At 53.7% G+C, this 22,912-nt stretch overlaps 1 protein-coding gene across 5 annotated transcripts in view; it reads right to left on the bottom strand.

Annotated features, from left to right (window-relative positions):
* The window catches only part of LOC138810514 (protein Daple), a 121,472-nt gene that overhangs the window by 17,666 nt on the left and 80,894 nt on the right, over positions 1-22,912 (bottom strand). For 4 of the 5 annotated variants that reach the window (XR_011367150.1, XM_069997731.1, XM_069997730.1 and 1 more), the window contains 12 exons: positions 22,620-22,766; positions 21,897-22,041; positions 17,756-17,940; positions 14,704-14,841; positions 12,583-13,653; positions 12,037-12,164; positions 10,591-10,732; positions 9,624-9,812; positions 8,090-8,251; positions 6,753-7,030; positions 3,796-3,939; positions 1,614-1,800 (listed from right to left, as the gene is read on the bottom strand). Coding sequence is in view for 4 of the 5 variants with exons in the window: in XM_069997731.1 (XP_069853832.1) it covers positions 1,614-1,800; positions 3,796-3,939; positions 6,753-7,030; positions 8,090-8,251; positions 9,624-9,812; positions 10,591-10,732; positions 12,037-12,164; positions 12,583-13,653; positions 14,704-14,841; positions 17,756-17,940; positions 21,897-22,041; positions 22,620-22,766 (2,916 nt within the window). In the remaining variant the exon portion in view is untranslated. Of the gene's footprint in view, positions 1-1,613; positions 1,801-3,795; positions 3,940-6,752; positions 7,031-8,089; positions 8,252-9,623; positions 9,820-10,590; positions 10,733-12,036; positions 12,165-12,582; positions 13,654-14,703; positions 14,842-17,755; positions 17,941-21,896; positions 22,042-22,619; positions 22,767-22,912 lie in introns of those variants that run through there. The other variant, XM_069997733.1, reaches the window with a different exon arrangement.

Genomic DNA, 22,912 nt, shown 5'->3' with positions numbered 1-22,912 from the left:
GAATGAACAAAACTTTAAAGATGCTGCGTGTGTGTGCATGTGCGCATGCCCTGATATTGAAGCTCGAACTCAGGGCCTCATACTCTCACTTGGCTTTTTCCTCTCTTCCATGTGAGTCACACCTCTACTCCTGGCTTTTCCCTGGTTAACTGGAGATGAGTCTTGCAGACTTTCTGCTCAGTCTGGCTTTAAGCTGCAGTCCTCAGATCTCAGCCTCCCGAGTAGTTAGGATTATAGGTGTAAGCCCTCAGAAGCCAGCTCAGATATTTGACACTTAAGTTTCACATAACTGTCAATTGCCATAAATAATTATTATTCATTTGATGTCTTTTCTCCAACCATTAAAGAAGTTAAGAGTTGAGCTAGGCTCCAGTGCTCATGCCTGCCTGTAAGAGCCTGGGATCTGGGGATCACAGTTCAAAGTCGGACTGGGCAGGAGAATCCATGGGACTCTTATCTCCAATTAGCTTCCACTAAAAGCCAGAAGTGAAGCTGTGGCTCAAGTGGTAGAATGCTAGCCTTGAGCACAAAAAGTTCAGGGTTAAGCCCCAGGACCAGCACCAAAAAAAAAAAAAAAAAAAGTTAAAGAGTTTTCTTAGTTTGTGGGCTGAAGGTCAACTTTTGTTCTAGAACATTACTATGGGGCACCAGGAGATCACAGACTTTGAAGGCACACACTGGGCTCCTATCCTTGGGACCAGGGACAAGGATGGGGTTCCCAGCTTCTAGGGTTACTGGTGGATTCAATGATATAACAAACAAGCACAGTGCAAAATGCCCCTCACGCCACAGGTAGGAGTTGTCTCACTAGCTATTATTACAGCTCTGACTTTACTGTACTAGATCACCATCCCGCACCTTGAATATTATCATCTATATGTCACAGGTATGCAATGAGCAGAGCTGGAAGCAAAAAAATGGTGAGACTGTTAGATTACTTCCTTTGCTCAGAACAGTTTCATGATCGTCACTGTGGTATTGTTCAGATGATACGTACACGTAAATTACCATGATAAAAATATGTAGGGGAATTACACTCCACTTGGGAGAAGCCTGCGAATTCCACCAAATCCAACCCAACTAATAACATCTGGACATCCCACAAACAGGTGGGTGGGTGGAGGCAGCTGGGGAACAGAGCTGGGAGCCATAGTTCTGTGTTCCTCAGCTTCTGTGAGGGGCTGAACTGTGCCCCTTACCCCAAATCCACACACAAAAGCCCTCGTCACTCAGAAAAAAGGTACTAAGTTAAAATGTGGCCGGCCACACCCCCACATGGGGCAAGTTTGCATCATTTCACCACAACAGGACAGGTACTGAAACGGGGGGGGGGGGGGGGCCACTTCCATGCAGAGAACTCTTTTGTGGTAAGAGGACTGTGGACACCAGTTAGTGGTCTCCATGGCACCTCTGCCCACCTCAGAGGGCAAAGGTCAGACAAGGAGGAGGAGTCTTCTGACAATTCCTACCAAACGGGGAGTCCAACCCCCTTTTCACCTGCCCCTGGTCCGCTCTGCCTCAGGCTACATGCAGTCTCAGAGCGGGCGCCTGGGGTGCGCAGTCTCAGAGCGGGCACCCAGCGGCCTCCCGGAGCACAGGGCTGCGGGCCTCACCTCGCAGTGGTTGTCCAGCTTGGTGAGTGACAGGTCCATGCTCTGGTGCTGCTCCTTCAGCTCGTCGAAGCGCGCCTGCCAGCGGTTCAGCTCCAGCTGCGAGGTGTTCAGCGAGGTCTTGAGCTCCTTGGTGTGGGCGTGCAGTTCTTCATACTCCCCCTTCAGCTGGTGGTGCAGGAAGTTCACCCTGGGGGAGGGGGGGTGCGCAGGGTGATCGGGTGGAGTGACAAGATGCTGGAGGGAGCCCCGGGGCGGTGGATGGGGCTGCGGTGTGCCAAGGGGAAGGCCCGGGGCGTGGGCTCTATGAGCGCTCTGCCTACGGCGGCAGCCCCACAGCCTCCGGTAAAGCCACTGCAGGCTGAACAAAATCGCTGGTTTTCAAACCACGTTCTCTGGGGTTTTATGAGGGCACCCTTGGGGATACCACATTGGGCCTAGAGGGAAAACAAACAGGCATGCTCAGACCCCAGATTCAGCTATCTTCCCTATGTTACGGCATTGGCACCTTGGCACACTTGGAAGAAAAAAAATTCTGTCTGGGTACCCAGCTCCTCTTCCCAATCCTATGCCATGTTCTCATTTCAACTCCTAAGATAAACATGCTATGACAAGATGCCAGGGAACTGCATAAACCCACTAACACAGAACTTTCTGGCTACTTGGGAGCTTTCTTGTTAGAATGCTCAAAGTGGGGGGCTGTGGATTCGGTTTGTATCCACATGTCTGTGTGTGGAAGTGAACGGGTACCTGGGCTTGAACTTAGAGCCTTGAACTCTTACTCGGCATTTTGTTTTTTGCTCACAACTGGTGTTCTACCACTTGAGTCACAATTCCAGTTCAGCATTTTGCTGGTCAATTACAGATGGAGTTTCACAAACTCTTCCACCTGCACTGGCTTTAAATTACAATCCTCTACGTCTCAGCCTCCTGAGTAGCTAAGAGGATAGTTATGAGCCACTGGCATTTGGCAACACACACATAGGCCTTATTTGGCCTGTTTCATTAAATGGACAAAGTCCACACCTAGATATCTAACTTTTCTGAAAGAGTATAAATAACAGAGTAACTGGAGAGCCTGGGAAGACACCAGGCCTGTGTGTGCTGCAGTCTGGCCACGGCTATCCTGAACTTTCCACCTCACTGTGCCTGCCCATCGGGGCACTGTGCCACCATGTGCTTCATCTGCCTGGCCACCGCAGGTTCCGGAGTTTGTAACTGTCGGTCATGTCAACCCAAGGACACAGAAGAGGCTGGGCTCTATCTGGTCAAAACTTTGGGAAAAGATGAGACATGGAGTCAACTTGGACTCTACCACTACATAAAAGCATTAACGTTGGGCAAGTCATTTCCAAGTCATTTCAACTCCCTGAGCCTACTGCCTCAGCCATTAAAGAAAGGGGGAGGGGGATGGAGAGAGCAACAGTTTAAGTGTTGATTCTAAATATACACACTAGTTCTAGTCTATAAAATCTCTGCCAACACTAACTCTGCTGAGGGAAAGCATGAAATCGACATGGAATCCTGTTTTAGGCAGCTTCTGTTTAAAGGCGCCTTCGGTAACATACCCACCACCCATGGCACAACACCATAGCTCTTGCCTGACTCACAGCTGATCGAATTTCTCCATTAGGCACCTCGCAGCCTTTCTGCATACAGCGATAGCAGACAATCCTTCAGCACTGTGCAACCCAAAGCACAAACCAAAAACCCCAAACCAACAAACAAAAAACCTCGCACACAATCAGGTACCATGAAAACGATTTTTGTTGGTGACAGACAGAGGGAACCAGGCTGAGCAGAGCCACATCCGGGGTCTTGGTTATCTTGGTTATTTTGTGGCTCTGTATGTGCACAAAGCCCCACACATGTTGACTTTGGGGCTGAAAATAAATGCTAGCAAGCATGTGAGTGAGCGGGTACAGAACCCATGAATGAAGAGAACCGGCAGCATCTTCTTCCTGGGACACCGTGGATTTGTGTTCGGTGACGAACACAGCCGGACCCATAAAGCCGCCATGCAGAGAGCCCTTCCCCCCAGCAACTGGCAGGGTTGCCCTTGCCTCCCTTCCTAACAAGCATTGGACACATGGTTTGTAAACACACGCAATCCCGGGAACCTGCAGGCTGCAATGGGGGCTGGTGCGCGCGGGAGCAGGCGCCGGCCACTGCCCACGGCTCTCACCGGTCTAGCTCTCCCCGCAGCCTCTGATTCTCGCCTGTGGTGACAGCATTCACCCTCTGCTCCTGCCGCAGCGCCTCCCGCTCGGTCGTCAGCGCCTTCTCCAGCTCGGCCAGCTCGGCCTCGTGCTTCAGCAACTCGCCATGCCTGTGGAGCAAGACCCAGTGGGAGTCTGGCACTTCCTCAAGGAGAGCACACAGGACTGCACTGGAGTGGAAGGGGGCTGGCAGGGGTAGGAGAGAAGCCCGGCAAGGGTCCCCCTGGAGTGGGGACCTTTCTTGTCACAGTAGCCCTCTCCCCTTCAGCTACCTGAGAGCACCAAGGCGACACTCAAACTCCACTTCCTTCTAGGGAATGACAATTAAGTTCTGAGATGGCTCACCAGGCACAAACAGACCTAAGGAAACTACAGACAGAACTAACAGCCCAAATCCACAGTAGCAGCTAATCCTCCCTCCAGTGGAGAGCCGTTTCCTTATTCCTGTCATATCCTCCTTGGGAACAGAGATCTGCCTAAGGACTGTAGGGGTGGGGAGCTTGTGTGTGTGCGCGCGCGCGCGCGCGCGCGCGCGCGGACACACACACACACACACACACACACACACACACGCGCGCGCGCGCGCGCGCGCGCGCTCACACAGGGCCTGAATTTTCTTCTTACTTAATCCATGCAGGCTGCATCGCTGTCTCTAGGGGGCAGCAGAGCACATGGATGGAAGCCTCAAATTCCACCAGTTCCTCATTGTGCTTGGAAACATCTGCTGTGTTCACAGATGAACCCCAGGGGTACACACAGCTAGGAGGCACAAAGGGTCTGAGGCGTAACCCTTCAACCAGCCCATTCCGACAAACCCTTCCCTACGCACTCCCCTCCCTCAGCTGGCAAAGGGGTATCTAAGAAGCCTCACCTGCCCACACCAGCTGTGTGGGTACCATCTCACCGGAGCCCAAAGCTGTAGGACACCAACTAGGAAACCCACTTAAAGGTAACTGTTCGTACGTAAGGCCTTTAGACCTGGGACAGAGGCTGTGGCTGGCTTTCAGAGCTGGACTTTTCTCATCCATGTTAATGATTTTAAACAAATTGTCTATGCTTGACAAATAAGGGCCGTGAATGTTAAGTTTGCAAGACAAAGTAACCAGCCAAAAGAAGGTGGGAAGCATGGCTCGAGTGTTAAGAGCACTAGCTGAGCAAATGTGTGGCTCTGAGTTCAAAATCCACCATCACAATAGAAAAAAGTGGGGGGCAGGGGAGGCAGATATCTTAGACCATCAGTAACTACCCAATTGTAGGGTATACTCCAGGGGTCCACAGCATGACACACAGTGAGTACTTATGAGCTTGTCAAATTCAATGTCAAAGACTACAGAACCATCTTTCCTGTGTGACAGACACCTACAACTCCTAGACCCCTGACTCTGATGCACAGGACCTGCACAGGACCAACACCGTCTCCAGCTATGCTTCCCACCAGCCAAATGCCCCGAGCAGCTCCTGGAGGCTGCACCCAGCAAGCACCTACAGAGAAATGCGAACTTGACCTTCAGGGCCAAGTCCACCAGCAAAATCCTTCCCCTGTGAATGCACCGTGAATCTAAGAAGTGTATTCCACGAGTTGGTGACACGCAACTCCTTTCACTGAGAGACATGGTACCAGGGATATAGGAGACGTCTAACACGTAAGTGCTGCCTCTATAAACCCTGAAGGATGGAGATGGGTGCATAAAGGAGGAAGGAAACAGGAGACACAGGGTGGGTAAAGCAACCAATGTCGGCTCCACCCATAGAACCACAAGCAGGCGAGCCCGCAACCCTGGGCTTTCTTCCTTCCACCTCAAGTGTTGGGGTTATTGGACCCTGGCTCTGCTGACTTTCTATATATTTAAAACTTTCCAGCCAGGTGCTGGTGGCTCATGCCTATGATCCTAGCTACTCTGAGGATCGCGATTCAAAGCCAGCTAGGCAGGAAAGTCTGTACTTTTATCTCCAATTAATGACCAGAAAACCAGAAGTGGCACTGTGGCTCAAAGTTGTTGAGTGCTAGCCTTGAGTGTAGAGCTTAGAGACAACGCCTAAGCCCCAAATTCAAGCCCCATGACTAACGACAATGACGACGATGACAACAAAACAACAACAACAACAAAACTTTCTATAATCAAAGGGGTTTTGGGGGTTTAAAAAAAAAAGTGGGGCTGGGAAGGTGGCTCAGTGGTAGAGCGCTTGCCTTACATGCCTGAGGCCCTGGGTTCGATTCCTCAGCACCACATAAGCAAAAAGAAAAAAAGCTGGAAGTGGCGCTGTGGCTCAAGTGGTAGAGCGCTAGACTTGAGCTGAAGAGCTGAGGGACAGCGCCCAGGCCCAGAGTTCAAGCCCCATGACCGGACCCAAAAAAAAAAAAAAAGTGTTATTCCCACCAACATAAAAGAGGCAGGTAGACAGAGCCTGTGCACTGGTGGCCTGGTCCCTGGCTGACAAAGGAGAGGGAGAGAAAGAGGGGAGGGGAGAATTCTGCAGAGATGAGGGTCTCAAGCACCCATGCCGGCCCACCCCAAGCCGGGAAGAGCTACCGTATCCTCTCTCCCGAGGGGCGCCCTGCCACTCAGTCCTCAGCTACACAAAGTTCCAGTTGCTCCTTCCCCTTGAGAAAGCTCAGGCACCCGCACAATGGGAAGCAGCCAGCCAACAGGAAATATGGGGGCGGGCCAGAGGTGACCGCTGGCCCCTGGGGCAGCCGACAGGCTCAGAGCACCAGCCTGGCTCCTGTCCAGGCCGTACCCTCAACCCCCACTTCTACCCCTTTTGCCCTAAAGGTCTTTATTTTCTCCCCATCCTGGCATTCCTGCCTGTCCCCCACTACCAGACCCCACCTCTGGTCCCCAGGCCTCTGCGCTACTCCCTGAAGGACTTACCTCTCCTTTGAGGTCCCCCAGACCCTCTCCCTGGCCCTATCAGACCTTACCTCTCCCCGAGCTCCCTGTGCTCCAGCTCCAGGTTCCGGTGCAGGGTCTTGAGGCAGCTGTGCTGGCGGATGAGGGCCTCGTACTCGGAGGACTGGCGCTCGTGCAGGGTGACCAGGTGCTCGTGGTCCTGGAGCAGGGCCTCGTAGACAGCCGCCAGCTGCTCCTGCTGCCGCTGCAGGCCCTCGTGCTCCGCCTCCTTGGCCGAATGCTGGCTCTGCAGCAGCGTGTACTGCGCGCTGAGCGAGGCGCTCTGGGAGCTCAGCGTGGAATTCTCCACCTGCCATCAACAGAGCCCCACAGCAGTGAGCCAGCGAGAAAGTGGGCCCAGCTCCACCCCAGGACAGGTCCAGAGGGCAGCTCTACCAGCACCTAGGACCTGCTTGAGGAAGGGGAGAGCAGCACATATCGACCACGGGATGGGGCTGTCCCTCTGAGCTACTCTCCAGAAATGACATGGCCTCTCTCTGGATGCCACTGCACGTGCCCTCACTGCCCAATGAACATGCGCAACAGAGCCCATTTCTAAAGCCTGCTGCATCCAACAGCTTCCAAAACCATGAGAAAATGGAAGAGGAGTCAGTACTGCCCTCATACTAAAGCCAGACAGAAATAATGCAACAAACCAATATCTAACCTTTTTGCCAAAGTGTGTCCTGTTTATTTTCCCACCCTTATGTTTTCAGAAACTGCATGAAGAGCACCATTCATTTTTCCACCATTTACTAATCACAAAATCAGCATGCTCGGTGGCTGCTCCAGAACACGGGTTCTGCTGGCTGCTCCCAAAAGCAGGGAGCCGGTTCAGAGCCCACCTCCCTTGTGGGAGATGAAAATTCACAGGAGCAGAGGCTCCTTCCTGTACAAAAACCTGGCCAACTACTTAATCAAACTTACTTAATCCTTGACTCTCTTTCCTTAGTCATTCTTAATAACATTTCCAAGAATAGACTTTAGAAAACCTGGGTAAGAACATAAGAAAATGCAGAGACAGGAAGATTTTAGCTTGTGCAGCCACAGGTTCAACTATTAAAAAAAAAAAAAAAGCCTATGCGCCTATAATCCTTGCTGCTCAGGAGGCTGATATCTGAGGATGGAGGTTCAAAGCCAGCACTGGCAGGAATGTCAGAAATAGAGCTGTGGCTCAAGTGGGAGAGCACTCACTGTGAGTAAAAAAAACTCAGGATCAATGCCCACGCCCTGAATTCATGCCCTAGCAATGGCGCACACATGTACACATGCATGAATTCACATGCATGCATGTACACACACACATATGCATGCTACCTCACGCGCCCTCACCACCTTTACCACCTTGGAAGAACCCAGCCCCCAGTACCTGCAGCCTGGCGGTCTGAGTCTGCAGCGTGGTGGTGTGCTCCTGCAGGAAGGCGCTCTGCTTCTGCAGTGTAAGGATCTGGCTGCTGAAGGCCATGTTCTGTGTCTCCAGGTGCTGCACCTGCTCCTTCAGCAGCTGCTTCTCTGCCTGCAGAGCAGCATTCTAGCAGATGGGGAAGCAAGTGCCAATCAAACACAGGCAGGGAAAGCTCCACCTGGCCAGGAAACTTGGACTACATCAAACCCTTGAGAGAGGACCCAGCCCAAATGCCAGGGACCACCAGATACACGAAGTAATGGGCACTCACCAGAATTTTTCAAAAACAGATCACATATCACAAGGGACACCACTCAAGACCAAAGCGGAAGGCCTGGGCACACTGGCATTAAAGCCATTCTACCTTTTTCTCTTTAATACTTCCCCCCCCCCTTTTTTTTTCTGGAGAACAAACTGAAGGTGGGCTTCTGTGAGCTAGAGCTACCTCCTGTGAACTACCACTACCCCACTTCCCTCACAGGACATGGAGTCCAGTGCCCGGCTGGAGCTCTCCTTGCCCTGAGACAGCAGGCAGAACAAGCCACTTCACAGTGTGCAGTACCACAAAGACCACATCCACTATGCTACCATTATGTCCAGGCTAGGAGTCAGGACTGGGAGCTGCAGGCAGGTGCTGTTCCTTATTAGCATGGGACTTTAGGAGAGGCTTTTACATTGTCTCGGTCCTCTCGTCTGTCAAATTATGAAAAGCATGAAAATGGATTTCATGAAGCCACTGTTGGGAATCCAATGAAATCAGAAGTGTAGATGTGCTCTGGCAAGCCTTTTCTAATATGGGACGGATAGAAAACGCTATTGGATTTTCCAGCCCTTCCATCTCTATTTCAACCACTGAAGGCTGCTACTGTGGTAGGAAAGCAGCCCAGACAGCACAAAGGATGTAGCTGTGTTCCAATAAAACTTTATTTGCAGCTAGGCACTAGTGTTGGCTCACTAGTTGGCTCACTCCTAGCCACTCAAGAGGCTGAGATCTGAGGATCAGAGCTTGAAGCTGCACCCAGGCAGACAAATCTGAGAGACTCCAGTCCAATTAACCACTGGGAGCAGAGCTGTAACTCAAGTGATAAGAATACCAGACTTGAGCAACAATGCTAAGGGATGGTGACCAAGCCCTGAGCTCAAGTCCTAGTAACAACTCTCTCCCCTCTCCCCACCCCACACACAGAGGACCCATGCAACCTGCATAGGGTTGCAGCCTGAAAGCCACACTACAGAAACAGAGGCTGAGTCTTGTCCTGTGAGAAGTGACTGGCCACAGAGACTGCAGTGTGCCTTCTGTGCTAGAACTCTGAGGGGTCAGCAAATGAACAGGTGGCTATGGGACCCCGCCAGGACAATCCAGGGATGCCCACCTAAACCTGAAAACCCTGCAGACTCTGTCTCATCCCACGTTCTTTACAGAAATGCTACGGTGCTATCAGGGTGACTAAGAAGAGGACGGGCCCCCTCTGAGCCCAGTGCCAGGCTGGCGACTCACGTTGCGCTCCAGCTCAATGGCCCGGTCCTTCAGGCGGAGCAGCTCCATCGTGGCCTCCTTGTGGCTGGGTCCCCAGGCCTCCTCTTCCTGGTGACCAGTGAGTGACTTGGCCCCCGGGTGCTTGAGGGAGTTCTGTGAGGGCACGGGGTCCCCCTGGGTCCGCTTGAGCAGCTCACGTTCCTCCTTTATCTGTGGGCTCAGTGACAGAGAGCAGTCAGGCAGGTGGGAGCCTCACTCGGAGCCCATTTGTGGCTGGAGGCCCCCTTATTTCCTGGAGCCACACAAGCTAGCACCCTCCTTTTGCCACGTTGCCCAGGGAGGGCAGGAAGGGCAGGACTCACCCCCCATGCCTAGCCCTGTCTCCGTCTGCTGACTGTGGCAGCCTCTCTACTTGCCTGAGCCTCTACCATCTGTGCCAGAAACCAGGGGTGAGGCTGAGGTTCAGGCACGGGGTGACCTCACAGGTCCCCAAGCCTCTGCCAGTGCCCGAACTACTTTGTTCCAGGTTCTGATTCAAACCCACAGCCTTGGGCTCCAAAAGGTGGTTAGGGGAGCGCTTATGGAGAACACGCATGCGTCTGCACGTGGGGAGCATGTACACGTGACGTGTGACAGGAGCCCGGCCCAGGCACGGCACGCATGTGGGGATCAGCGCGTGCAGATACCTGCGTGCAGACGTGCACCTCACAAGCCTCTGTGCTGCCTGAGGGCTCCCGTGACCCTGCACACGTCTGCTTGAGGCCTGGACCCCGCACATCCCACCTGGCAGACCCGGGATGCACTCAGCTGCTCCTCCTGCCCTGGCACGCCTCTGGCTCTGTCCTGCCTGGCCTGAGTCAGCCTGATGGTGGCCACTTGCCTGCCCCAGGACAACCAGGCTGCCCACCTTAGCTATGCAGGCAAAGGGCTGGGGCAGACGAGGCAGAGACCTGCAGAGGGGGTCCAGCTCCTCAGCGTCAGCACTCACCATCTGCAGCTCGCTCTGTAGCTGGTGATTAAGACTTGCTTTCTCCTCCACCTGTGCTTCTAAGAACACAATCTTTTCTTCTTTTATGGTCAGTGCTGTTTTTAATGCAGATTCATTTCTGCCCTCCAAAACTTTCCATTTCCTGAGGAATACAAAGACAGGTTATCAGCGTTGACGCCCATCCCACACCTGCCACTCTCCTCCTCCTGTCCAGCTGCGTTCCCACATGACCTGTAGTGGGTGGCCGGGGGTGGGGGGGAGGGGCTGGTAAGCCAACCCCCCAGCCCCCATCCCTCACCATATCCTTTGGCAAGCACCCCCTGACACCCTCGCCCCAGATGCCACTTCCACATTTACCAACACTGCCTTAGGGAGTGGAGTGTCTGTGGTGTCATGACCACGTTACAGAGGGGGAAGTCAAGTCTCAGAAAGTTAAGAGATTTGACGAGGCCCACCAGCCCTCCCACCACACTGAACAGGCATCTAAATTAGCAGGCCTTGCCTTATTGGTTACAAATCTAGGAAAGGTCCAAGGTATGCAACTGCCTTGAAACAGAAGACTACTTAAGAAAGCATGGCTGGCAAAAGCTGCAGCACAGTCACACGGAAACTAAGAGGCGCTGGCTGAGGGTGTAGCTCAGAGGTGGAACAGCTGCCAAGCTTGCCAAGCTCTAGGTGACATCCCCTACATCACTCCTCTCTCCCCCAAAAACACACATTACAAAAAAATCTCGTCGGTGAAGATGGGAGGGAAGAACTGGAAGAAAGCGAGAGAAAGGATGACACTGTCCAAAAAGAAATACTCATCACCTGACTTATGAAACTGTAACCCCAGCATCTTTATAGCAATCATTTTTTTTTTTTTTGGTCGGTCATGGGGCTTGAACTCTGGGCCTGGGCGCTGTCCCTCAGCTCTTCAGCTCAAAGCGAGCGCTCTACCACTTGAGCTACAGCGCCACTTCTGGTTTTCTGGTGGTTATTGGAGATAGGAGTCTCAAGGTCTCTCTTGCCCAGGCTGGCTTTGAACCGCCTCCTGAGTAGCTAGGATTACAGGTGTGAGCCACCAGCGCCCGGCTTAGCAATCATTTTTTTAAGAAATTAAAAATTCCTCCTTTTATTTCTAAGCTCCAGCGGACAAAACCCTAAAACCCCAAGCCCACCCCAACACTAGCATAGAACCCATGAGACTCTCATCTCCAATGAGCCACCAAAAAGCTGGAAGGAGAGCTGTGGCTCAAGTGGTCAAGTGCCAGTCTTGAGTAAAAAAGCTTAGGGACGGTACCCAGGCCAGGTTCAAGCCCTAGGACTGGCAGGTGCACCAAAACGAAACGAGAAACACCAAAAAAGCCTCCTTAGTTGTGAAAAGTCATGGAGGCCTTGGGCCAAGAGCACAGAGGCTGAGACCAGGCGGTGGGCGCAGTGCTGCTGCGCAGAGACAATTCTCACATGTCGCCGTGACTGTTATCGTCCTGTAGGAGCAGCTCCTTGCTGAGGCCGACCTTCTCCAGCTCGCTGCTCAGCTTGTCCAGCTCGCTGCTCAGCTGCTGGCTCTTCAGCTTCTCTAGAACCAAGTCCTGCAAGAGAAGACACACAAATGTCGGCATGAGGGAGGCCGGGGTATGCAAGCCTCATCTCCAGTCAGCTCACTGACGGGGAGGGGTGCCTGCCAACCCACCTCGGGGTGGTGCTAAGCTATGGTGTGCAGGTGGTCAGGTGTAAGTGGAAAATAAATGTATTCATTTTCAATCTACCAAGGGGTTTGTGGGGCTGTAAGCTGAGTATTAGATCGAGGAGTGTCTGTGCAGTCATGCCCAGGAAGTGCTGGACTGCGAAGCCATCAATGTATTGTCGGGAACAAGGTATGTAGTAAGGCCACCCAGTGTGACTGAGGAATCTCTGTCTAGCATCCAGGAAACCCCTCAGGCAAACACGAAGTTTCCTTCAGTGAAGTCCCATCAACAGCCCCTCCCGTCACACCTGTGGCCAGCTCACCTCTCTCAGGGTGGTCAGTGTCCTTGTGTGCATGGTGACCTGCTTGGTGAGGTCCCTGTTGTCCTTCTCCAGCTCCTTCAGCTTGCCAGCCGCGTCCCGGCAGCGGGCCAGCTCCTTGTCCAGTGCGCGGCTCTCCTTCTCGGCGGCCGACAGCTTGGCGGTGCTGTCGTCCAACACAGCGTCCTTGAGCTCCACCTGCTGCCACAGCCGCTTGGCCTCCTTCTCCAGCTGCTTCTTGTCCTTCTCCAGCTGGGCCACCTCCTGCTCCAGGGCCTTCCTGTCTACCTCGGATCTCTCCAGCCGCTTGTTGGTGAGCCGCAGGGCCTCCAGGTCGCGCCGCAGGGCCTGGTGCTCGGCCTCCAGCTCTCCCAGCTCCCTCTGCAGGGCCTGTGACTGGTGGCCGCTGCTCTCCAGGCTCTGCTGCAGCCGCAGGTTCTCGGCGCTCACGCTCTGGTAGCTGAGCTCCAGGCGCTCCGACTTCTTGCTCAGGGTCTGCAGCAGCTCCACATTCTTCCGCAGCTCCTCCTTCTCCCGCTCCAGCTGCTGGTTCTCCCTCTCGATCTGGGCCATCTTAGCGCTGGTGAAGCGCATGGTCTCCACCATCTTCCGCAGCTCCAGGTTCTCCTTGTCCAGCTGCTTGTTGTCTCGCTCCAGGCCCTCGAGCTGCACAGTCACGTTCTGCAAGGTGTCCAGAGACTTCTTCAGAGTCTGGTTCTCCAGCTCCAGGCCCTGGCTCTCGTGCTCCAGGGCCTCCACCTTCTCCGTGACAGTCTTCAGGGAGGTCACCTTCCTGGTCAGCTGCTCGTTCTCCTTCTCCAGCCTGTGCAGCTCCTTCTCCAACGTCTCGGCCCGCTCCCCTTTCTCCCTGGCCTTCTCCAAGTCCCGGTGCAGCTGCTGCTTCTCCAGCTCCAGCTGGCTGAGCTTGCTGCCGGCCTCCGTCACAGCCTGGTGGAGGGCTCTGTTCTCCTTCTCCACGTCCTTCCCGCGGGCCTCGCCGCTGCCCTGCGACCGCTCCCTCAGCGACCACACGGCCTGGTGGAGGTGGTCTTTCTCCTGCTCCAGATCCTTGATCTATGGGAAAGCACCAAGGCGGTGGGGATTTGGGCTCCCAAGGGGGCCTGGAAACCGAACACCTCCAGTGATCAATCACCTGACTACGCAACCAATCAGATTCTACTGAGGGCACAGGTCTCAGTGTCGAGACCGTGATGGGGGAGAATGATGGAAGAGGTGATGTTGATCAAGGCTGCCCTGTATTCATTATCTGACTTGTTGAATGAAAAACCCTTTGTACAACTACTTAAAACAAAATAAAGTAACATAAATGAAACACAAACTTGCACCCAGGGCTACCTTCCCTCTCTCTCCGATACCTATGCTCTCCCTTGGTCTTTGTGGCCCATCTCTGCTTACCTCTGTGACCTCTTCTCAGGCATCCTCCCTCCACTTATTGTTCCCAGCTTCTTCCTACCACAAAAGGCTTCCCGCTGCCTCCTCGCCCTCCACCTTCCTCCTTCCTGGGCCTTGGGGAGCCACCTCTAGGCTCTCCCGGTGGGAGGACAGGCCCTGCAGGTTGCCCAGGGTCTGGGCTACGGCTCTAGGGAGGGACCTGTGGAGCTGGGTCACTGTCCAGCGTAAAATGTCCGGCTGCCTCCTTCCCTTCCACAACAGGCTGGGAGCAAAACTGTCCGTGGGGCCGGATGCCCGTGACTGACGCCTGTCATCCTAGCTATTCAGGAGGCTGAGATCTGGGGAGCCCAGTTCAAAGAAAGCCCGGGAAGGAAAGTCCGTGAGACTCTTATCTCCCATAAACCACAAGAAAACTGGAAGTGGCGCTGTGGCTCAAGTGGTAAAGCGCTCTCCTTGAGCTGAAGAGCTCAGGGACGGCGCCCAGGCCCAGAGTTCAAGACCCACAACTGACAAACAAAAAAAACAAAAAACAAAAACCATCGGTGGAGGCTGGATGCACCCTGCCTTCCCTCACCGGCCTGGCAGACACTGCTGCCCATGGACCAGGAGGCTGGGAAGTTTTGGCCACAATCCTTAGCCTGGCCCCTCCCAGGGCCAGTGTCCCACGAGAGGTGGGAGGTGTCCCCGGCGACTGTGGTGAGCACTGCCTACCCGCCGGGCCTTGTCAGCCTTCAGGGCCTCCATGTCAATCTGCAGCTGCTCCTTCTCCCGGATCAGCTCTTCGCTGAGGGTCTCCAAGTCTTGGTGGCTTTGCTTTTCTCTCTCCAGCTGAGTCTGCAACTTGTCGATCTGCAGAGCCAAAAGACCCAGCTGAACGCTCAGGCTGTGTTCTACGACACGACAAGAACTCCTCGGCGTCGCCGGAGTCCTGGGAGAGGCCTTGGTATTGTTCTACACCAAACTCCTGGCCCTGGACGGATACCTCACAGCCCACCGTGGGCACTCCAGAGCCCCGGGGTGCAGCCACGTGCTCAGAGCACCACGTCTTCCGCTGCTCTGTGTCAGACACTGCGCACCCCAGGCCACCTCCTCTATACGCCCTGCTGGGAGGCCATGCTCACCCATCTCTCCATCCTCCTTGCCGCATTGGAGAGATACCCAGCAGCTCAGAGGCCCATGCTCTGTCCACCAGGTGAATCTGCCGCCAAGCCCTGGCCCAGGCCAGACCACACAGCATTGGGCCTAGACAAACAGCTTTCCTCCGGACACCAGGGTGGACCTGGCCCGGAGCCTCCTAGGCCGGAGCCTCCTAGAACACAGAGCTACTGGAATGCCAAGAGGCAGATCGGCACAGCAGGGCCTGCAATTCAGTGCCCTGGCCCGCCTGGGCTGTCCTCTGCCTGCACACCAAGCTACCGCAGCCCAACAGGATCGATGCTGGTCTTTCCCACTGACTATGCAGCCGCCCCTGAGCTTCTGTAGCTGACAATCAGGGCCACCATCATCTGTGACGCTTGGTCACAGCACCTAACACAGAGTAGGTACAACGCTGGTAGCTGGCCCTTCCCTACAAACCCCTGGGCCCCATCCCTCTCAGTTTCCCCGGTTTCTGACTGGGTGAGTCTGGGGCAGAGCTGCAGGCCTGCGCTTTTCATCTGTGACTCAGTGACTCACGCACAGCCCTGGCTGGGACGGCTGCTCTAAGATGACGGACTCTGGGAGAACCACTGCATCCAGGCGGAACCTTCAGGGCCACGACACCCGAGGGACCCTGTGAGCAGCAGGGGCGGGGCCTCTGTTCTTACTCTGTTATCCAGCTGGGACCTCGCTCAGGCTAATTATGTAAGCACCCCAATCCTGAGTGGCTCCACCTCTCCTCTGAGTCAGGGGTCACCCAACTTTACTGCCTCTCCGGACTCTGCACCCCTCAACTCCCACAGGAGAAGCTGGTCATGGACTCTACCAGTGGGACGGCCCCCATAACCCAACCTGGGGACCCCCATTCAGCCAGGGCTGCCCAGAAAAAAGGCACTGTGATGTACCATGGACAGCTCTCTCCTAAAACCAAGAGCCCCCTTCTCGCCTTCCTGTCTCTGCCTGTCCTTAGCACAGATCTGGTACTCAGCAAGGAGGAGGGATGCAGTTCTCCCAAGGGGAGTCCTCCCCTCCCGTTCAAGGTCTTAATTTTCCTCACTCTCTCTCCCTCCACCAGTGTTGCCACCGGGCCCTTCGCCCTGCTGTTACCTTCTCTCCCAGGGGAAGGCTGTGACACCTGTGATTCCTGTAACCTGCTCACTTGCTCCCCACCTCAGTCTTCCCTCTTTTGCGGTTCTCCCCCTCTACACTCCAGTCCCTCTTTGGAGGACACGGGGACCCCGAGAGAGCTCCCTGGCTGCAGGCCCACGTGACCCAAGGGGGAGGCTATCCAACCCCCCCCCCCCCACCGCAGCACAAGACACCTGCCCCAAGGGTGGCCATTCTTCCTTGGCTCTGGGAACGAACTCCTGTGACATCCATATAAACTCACAGACACAGGGGAGGGAGACCCATCTCCAGGATCCCCAGAGATGACAAGAAGCTCTAGAAACTATGGATCCGCCAGACATCTCAGGCCTCGGCCAGCCTGCAACCTGGCTGAGGGGGAGAGCAGGGGCCCCGCTGACTGCGAAACACCAGCTTCATAGAGGGGCGGCAGGACTCGTGAGGAGGGAGAAAGGGAATTCAGGCTGAGGGTCACAGGGGCCAAGTGCAACCTCCTGCTGGCACTGAAGTCCTCACCCTCCAAATGCCAGAATGGCAGCTGCGTGCCAGGCACACTGGGGCCAGGGAACAATCCACAGATACACACAGCAGACACGAGGCCCGCCAGGCCGGCAGACTGCAGCCAGCCCAGCAGCAGCGGCCTGTCCTCCCAGCTCCCTTTGCCCCGCACACTGCGCCAAGACATGGCGGCCCCCGGGCTATAGCAGGCAAGGGGAGACCAGATTGGAAGCAGGAGGCTGGGACGTGAGGGGAGCCCGCTCTGCCTTAGGCCAGCAAGGGGACCTTTCGGGCATTCTGTGGCAGATCCCGCCATTCTCATCTTGCTACACGCCAGCTCCCATTTATCGTGGCTATAGAAAGGATGGCCAATTTGTTTATTTGCTCCTTTGTTCTGAGCTTTGTAGCCCTGGCCAGCCTCCAACTTATGATCTTCCTGCCTCAGACTCCCAAGAGCCGGGTATACAGGTATACCCAGCCTGGATGGCCATTTATGAAGACATTCTCTGCTCCAGGCCTCTAAGAATCTAATGTATGAAACCTCCTGTCACCTTGTCCATGCTTGCACTGAAAGATGTGGCATGGGACTGGAGACCTCCACCAAAACCAGTGACTGGCAGCTCAAGTGCAGTAAGGCACACAGCACTTCAAGGGGCCCAGTGCAGCTGGGGTCCCTGAGGGTCCTTCCACTGCAGGGCAGGATGAGCTAAACGGCTCTCAGGGGTGAAGGATCTGCAGGGCGTGGCCCTCTCCCTGTGGATCGTGTTCCTCCCACTGGCCCTGCAGCTTAAGCAATTGGGTTGGTGGGACTCAAGAGGTTAGTGAGGAGACACCCCGACTCCAGAGGTGCTGACCAGCATGGGGCCGCCAGCAGGAGCGCTTGCCTCCTCCCTCTGCCATGACCCATATGGCTGGGGGGGGGGGAGGTGTCACGGCTCCTTCAGTCCTATGTCCCAGATTGCCCAGCCTAGGGCCTGAGCCCTGCCCCACCCACACCGGCCACCTTCTTGCTCAGCTGCTGATTCTCCTTCTCCAGCTCCCCGCACTTGAGGCTGCTCTCCTCCAGCGCCAGCGATGCATCCCGCAGCCCCTGGATGGTGCTCTGCAGGCTCTGGTTCTCCTTCTCCAGCTTCAGGATGCGGCTCGAGGCGCACTCATTCAGCTCAAACACGAACGACTTCCTGGAGGCTGAAGCACCACATCAGTCAGACCCCCGCTTCCCCTTGGGTTCCTCCAACCGATGCCCTGCAGCACGCACTGCTGCTTCGGCCAAAGAAGAAAGCAGGCTCTACTATGAGAGCAAAAGACCATGCGTGGGATGCATAGGAATGGCTGGTGGACTGGGCTTAAAGTGTTCATTCACTTAAGGGTTTCAGGGACCCAGAGACAATTCATAGGTGGGTGACATTTCCTGTGTCCCCTCCCAGACCGGTGGGAGGGCAGGGAGGGCAAAGGAAGTGACAGACCGTCTGTCACAGGTGCTAGAAAGCAGTACCCCTGCTTGCCAGCCAGGACCAGAGCGTTGACACGGGGATTATTTCTTGTGACTTCACAATACTTTTGAAAAGAAAAGGGAGACGATAACACATGTAAACTGCTCTAAAAACTCTAAGTGAGATGAAAATATATGCTAAAGATTTCTAAAAGGAGCTCGACAGGCTCACGCCTGTAATCCTAGCTACTCAGGAGGCTGAGATCTGAGGATCACAATTCAAAGTCAGACTGGGAAAGTCTATCAGACTCATCTCCAATTAACCAACAGAAAACTAGAAGTAGAGATGTGGCTCAAAGTGGTAGAGCACTACTAGCCTTGAACAAAAAAGCTTAGAGACAAGGCCCAGGCCCCGAGTTCAAGCCCCATGACCAACTCCCCCACACCCCCCCCCCAAAAAAAAGATTTCTAAAAGGCAGATTATCTACTCTGCCTTTACTTACTTTTTTTTTTTTTTTTTTGGTCGGTTGGAGGGCTGAACTCTGGGCCAGGGCGCTGTACCCAGCTCTTCAGCTCAAGGTTAGCCCTCTACCACTTGAGCCACTGCGCCACTTCCACTTAGGTGATGCTGAGGAATTGAACCCAGGGCCTCATGCATGCAAGGCAAGCACTCTACCACTGAGCCCCCTTCCCAGTCCCTCTACTCTGCTTTATTTATTTATTTTGTTGGTTGTGGGTCTTTAACTCTGGGTCTGGGCGCTGTCCCTCAGCGCTTTAACTCAAAGCAAGCACTCTGCCACTTGAGCCACAGCGCCAGTTCCAGTGATGCTGCAGAACTTCAGGAAAGTCACGGCTTTTCAGCCTTGAAGCAAGGATAGAGGCATTCCCTCTATCTTCCACTGGCCCCGCTTATTTCTTGGAGCCTTTCACACCCATACCTTGGTGCCCTGGTTGCATCCCAGGTGTTGCACAGATGGGGCAAAGCCATCAATCTATGCTCTATGCAAGGTGTGTGCTCAGGTCAAAGATGTTTGTTTCTGCCCTTGCATTTCCATCCTCTCCCCAGGCTTTGGATGCCTGCAAGGCCTGAATGGGAATGTATGAAAGAGCTGAAACCACAGCAGGCAACATAGCCTGGGGGAGGACGTGCCCTGTGCTAGTGCCAACGTACAGACCAAGAGACCACTAGGTCTCAGTCCAAGTTCTGCTATGCAAAGAAGCTAGCCTAACCCAAACACCTAGTCTAAAATAAAACTCCACAAATTCAGAACCTGAAGTCACTCAGTACCTCTGTCACATTTATAAAAAGAAAAAAAAGAGCCAGATGCTGGTGACTCACTCCTGTAATCCTAGCCACTCAGAAGGCTGAGACCTAAGAACCACAATTTGAAGCCAACTCGGGCAGGAAAGTCTGACATTCTTATCTCCAATTAACCACCTCCAAACTGGAAGTGGAATTGAGACTCAAAGTTGTAGAGTGGTAGCCTTGAGCAAAAGAGCTAAGGGACAGTGCCTAGGCCCTGAGTTTAAGCCCCATGACTGACAAAAAAAGAACAAAAGGAAGGAAGGAAGGAAGGGAGGAAGGAAGGAAGGAGGGAGAGAGAGAGAGAGAGAGAGAGAGAGAGAGAGAGAGAGAGAGAGAGAGAGAGAGAGAGAGAGAGAGAGAGAAGGAAGGAAAGAGAAAACAAACTTTAAAAAGATAGAGGTAAAACAAGCACTGGTGACTCACATCTGTAATTCTAGCTACTCAGGAAGCTGAGATCTGAAGAATATGGTTCAAAGCCAGCCCAGGCAGACAAATTCAAGAAACTCTTATCTCCAATTAACCAGCAAAAAGCCAGAGTAGAGTTATAGCTCAAGTGGTCAAGGGCCAGCCTTGAGGAAAATAAATAAATAAAAGCTAAGCAAAAGTATAATCTTCCCCTCCCCTCTACCAAGTTCAAGCCCCAGTACTGACACAATAAATAGATAATAAACAAATGGGAGCTTGGGGACATGGCTCAAGCTGTAGCAAGGACAAGGGCAAAACCCTGACCAAACCTTCCTACTGCCAAAATGAAAAAGAATAACACAAATACACTTTTAAAACTAAAACTAAAGCTGGGTGCTAGTGGCTCATGCCTTTAATCCTAGTTACTCAAGAGATCTGAGGACCTTGGCTCGAAGCCAGCCTGGGCAGAAAAGTTCCCCAAGAGGCTCTTATCTCCAATTAACCATTCAAGAACTAGAAGAACAACTGTGGCTCAAAGTGGTATTTCTGTGCTAGCCTTGAGCAAAAGAACTCAGGGACAGCGCCCAGGCCCTGAGTTCAAGCTGACAAACAAAACAAAACAAAACCTAACTAAAAATAAAGAAACCAGAAGTGCATTCCAGCTTTCATTGAATGATGGCATCTTTTTTTTTTTTTTTTTTTTGGTCGGTCGTGGGGCTTGAACTCTGGGCTTGGGCACTGTCCCTCAGCTCTTCAGCTCAAGGCAAACGCTCTACTGCTTGAGCCACAGCTTCATTTCCGGTTTTCTAGTGGTTTATTGGAGATAAGAGTCTCATAGTCTTTCCTTGCTCTGGCTGGCTTTGAACCGTGATCCTCAGATCACAGCCTCCTGAGTAGCTAGGATTACAGGCATGAGCCACCGACGCCTGGCTAATGATGGCATCTTTCAAGCCAACAATGCCACAAAGAGTAATTCAAGATGATCAACCTTCAAAGGCTCACAAACTCCACTGGATAATGAACTGAGGCCTTCTGGTCCACCAGCCGCTGGTCCTGCAATGTGACAGACCCTGGATGGGAAACTGGCCTACGTAGCTTGTAGTGCCTCTCCACTCCACCAGGAAGCGGAGTTCCTCCTGGTACACAGGCATAAAGCAGACAAAACCTAACTTCACAGGGACAGCTTCACTCGCTGCTTTTAAGTCAAGAATGGGTAAGACCTGTGGAAGAAGCAACATTCAACTGCTTTCAATATCCCAATTAGCAGAATTCTTAGGAGATATCTTAATTTTAAGATATCAGCCTGAAGCTCCTACCCTTGCAAAATGGTAAGTAAATATTAATCTGTAATATTGGTGCAGGAGGACTGTGAATGTGGCTATTTTTAAACACAGGAACTGGCTTATTGTTTGCTCAGTGCTGAAGCTTCCTGCTCTCTCACCCTTCCCACCACTGACAACTACCTTGCCTTACCTTGGTGTGCCTGCAGAGGGCAGCAGCGGGAGCCCAGGAGGTGCGGAAGAGCCTAGCAGATAAGCCAAGAATCTCCAACTGGGGGGTGGAGATGGCAGCCACTTAGCATCCCCACCAGGGAAATGGAGAACAGGCTGCATCCATCCTGACCAATTATGCAAATGAACGGAGGAAATCACAGCCAGGGTATATTTATAGCAGGGATTACCAACCACTAGGGACACCCCTGCCATCCAGGCTCTCAGCATCCACAGACAGGCTAAAGATGTCCTCAGGGTATCAGCATGCTGTGATCTGGAGGCTCCCGAGTATCCATATGGGAACCCTAGCAGCCTGGCAACACTTAATTTGTATTTCACGTCTTGACATCAGGACCGCCAGAGCCCTCATGTTTTCCTTGGGGAGAAGGGTAATGAAACTGTTCCAAATGGCCTTTGAAGGAAATCATATTTTCTTGGGATGAATGGATGGGCTGCCATGAAGACTCAGAGCCAAGGGCTCAGCTCCTAGCCATGGGGCACCACCTACCGTCTGACATGTCTGCATTCTTGGACAACTGCTCCAGCTCCCAGCCCAGATGGGCAGATTCATTCATGCTCTGCTTCTGTGCAATCTCAAGGACCATGTTTTCTTCCAGCAGCTCTTCAATTCGTTTCTTATCTGTGTCTCGGTCCTAGGGTATGAGGAGAGAAGGATGAGGCAGGCCTCCGGACAGGCCCGTGAAGCTGAGCACCGGCCACCGTCTACTGTGGATGAAGGGTGTCATGCACCTGTTCACTTGCACATCACTGCTGCGAGGCCCTTGGCCTGGCCGGCTAGGTTATGAGAAGAGCTCTGAGGCCTCTACCTGAACGCAGTCTGATCAGAGGGGGGCTCTGAAGCAGCATGTAATGATGGGCACCTGGGTGGCTTCAGGGCTGAGGCCTGGGAAGCTGTGAGGGGTCTACACACCAGCCAGCGCTCAGCGCGTGCCGGAAACACCAGCAAGGACCCTTCTTGCAAAAGACACATGCATCCATTCACCATTGCAGAGACGCAACCCACAAGAAGAGGGCCTAGCTGTTTCCAGGGTGGGAAATGCCCACCACGCAACATTCCAGGCAACCACTGCTGACATTCATGGTGACAGCAGCGTCAGTGGCTGGGCAGTGGCTGGGGCGGTGGCCTGGCCTGGGGCAGTGGCCTGGCCTGGGGCAGACCCCGCCCCACCCCTGCTGCCAAGTGCTGCCCGCCCAGCTCAGTTCACAATACCAGTTCCAGGTCATGGAGCTTGGATTTCAACTGCAGGTTCTCTTTCTCCAGTTCGTGGACCTTATCACTGCGGGCCCGGGAGGCCGTTAGCTGCTCCTCCAGCATGGCCTTCGTTTCGATTAAAATGATGTTGTCTTCTCTCAGCTCCTGGTGAGCAAAAACACACAGGAAAACCATCAGATATAGGTACCAGATGACGGCCAACAGGATTCTCAACCAAAGCTCCTTGGATCCAACAATCAAGCTAGGGACAAACCAGTGGCGGGCAGCTTTGCCTTTACTGCTACCAGCCA

Source organism: Dipodomys merriami, unplaced genomic scaffold (assembly GCF_024711535.1).
Source record: "Dipodomys merriami isolate MVZ:Mamm:240054 unplaced genomic scaffold, mDipMer1.0.p SCAF_50, whole genome shotgun sequence".
In the NCBI taxonomy this organism is placed as follows: Eukaryota; Metazoa; Chordata; class Mammalia; order Rodentia; family Heteromyidae; genus Dipodomys; species Dipodomys merriami.
This window is presented reverse-complemented; position numbering and strand designations above follow the sequence as displayed.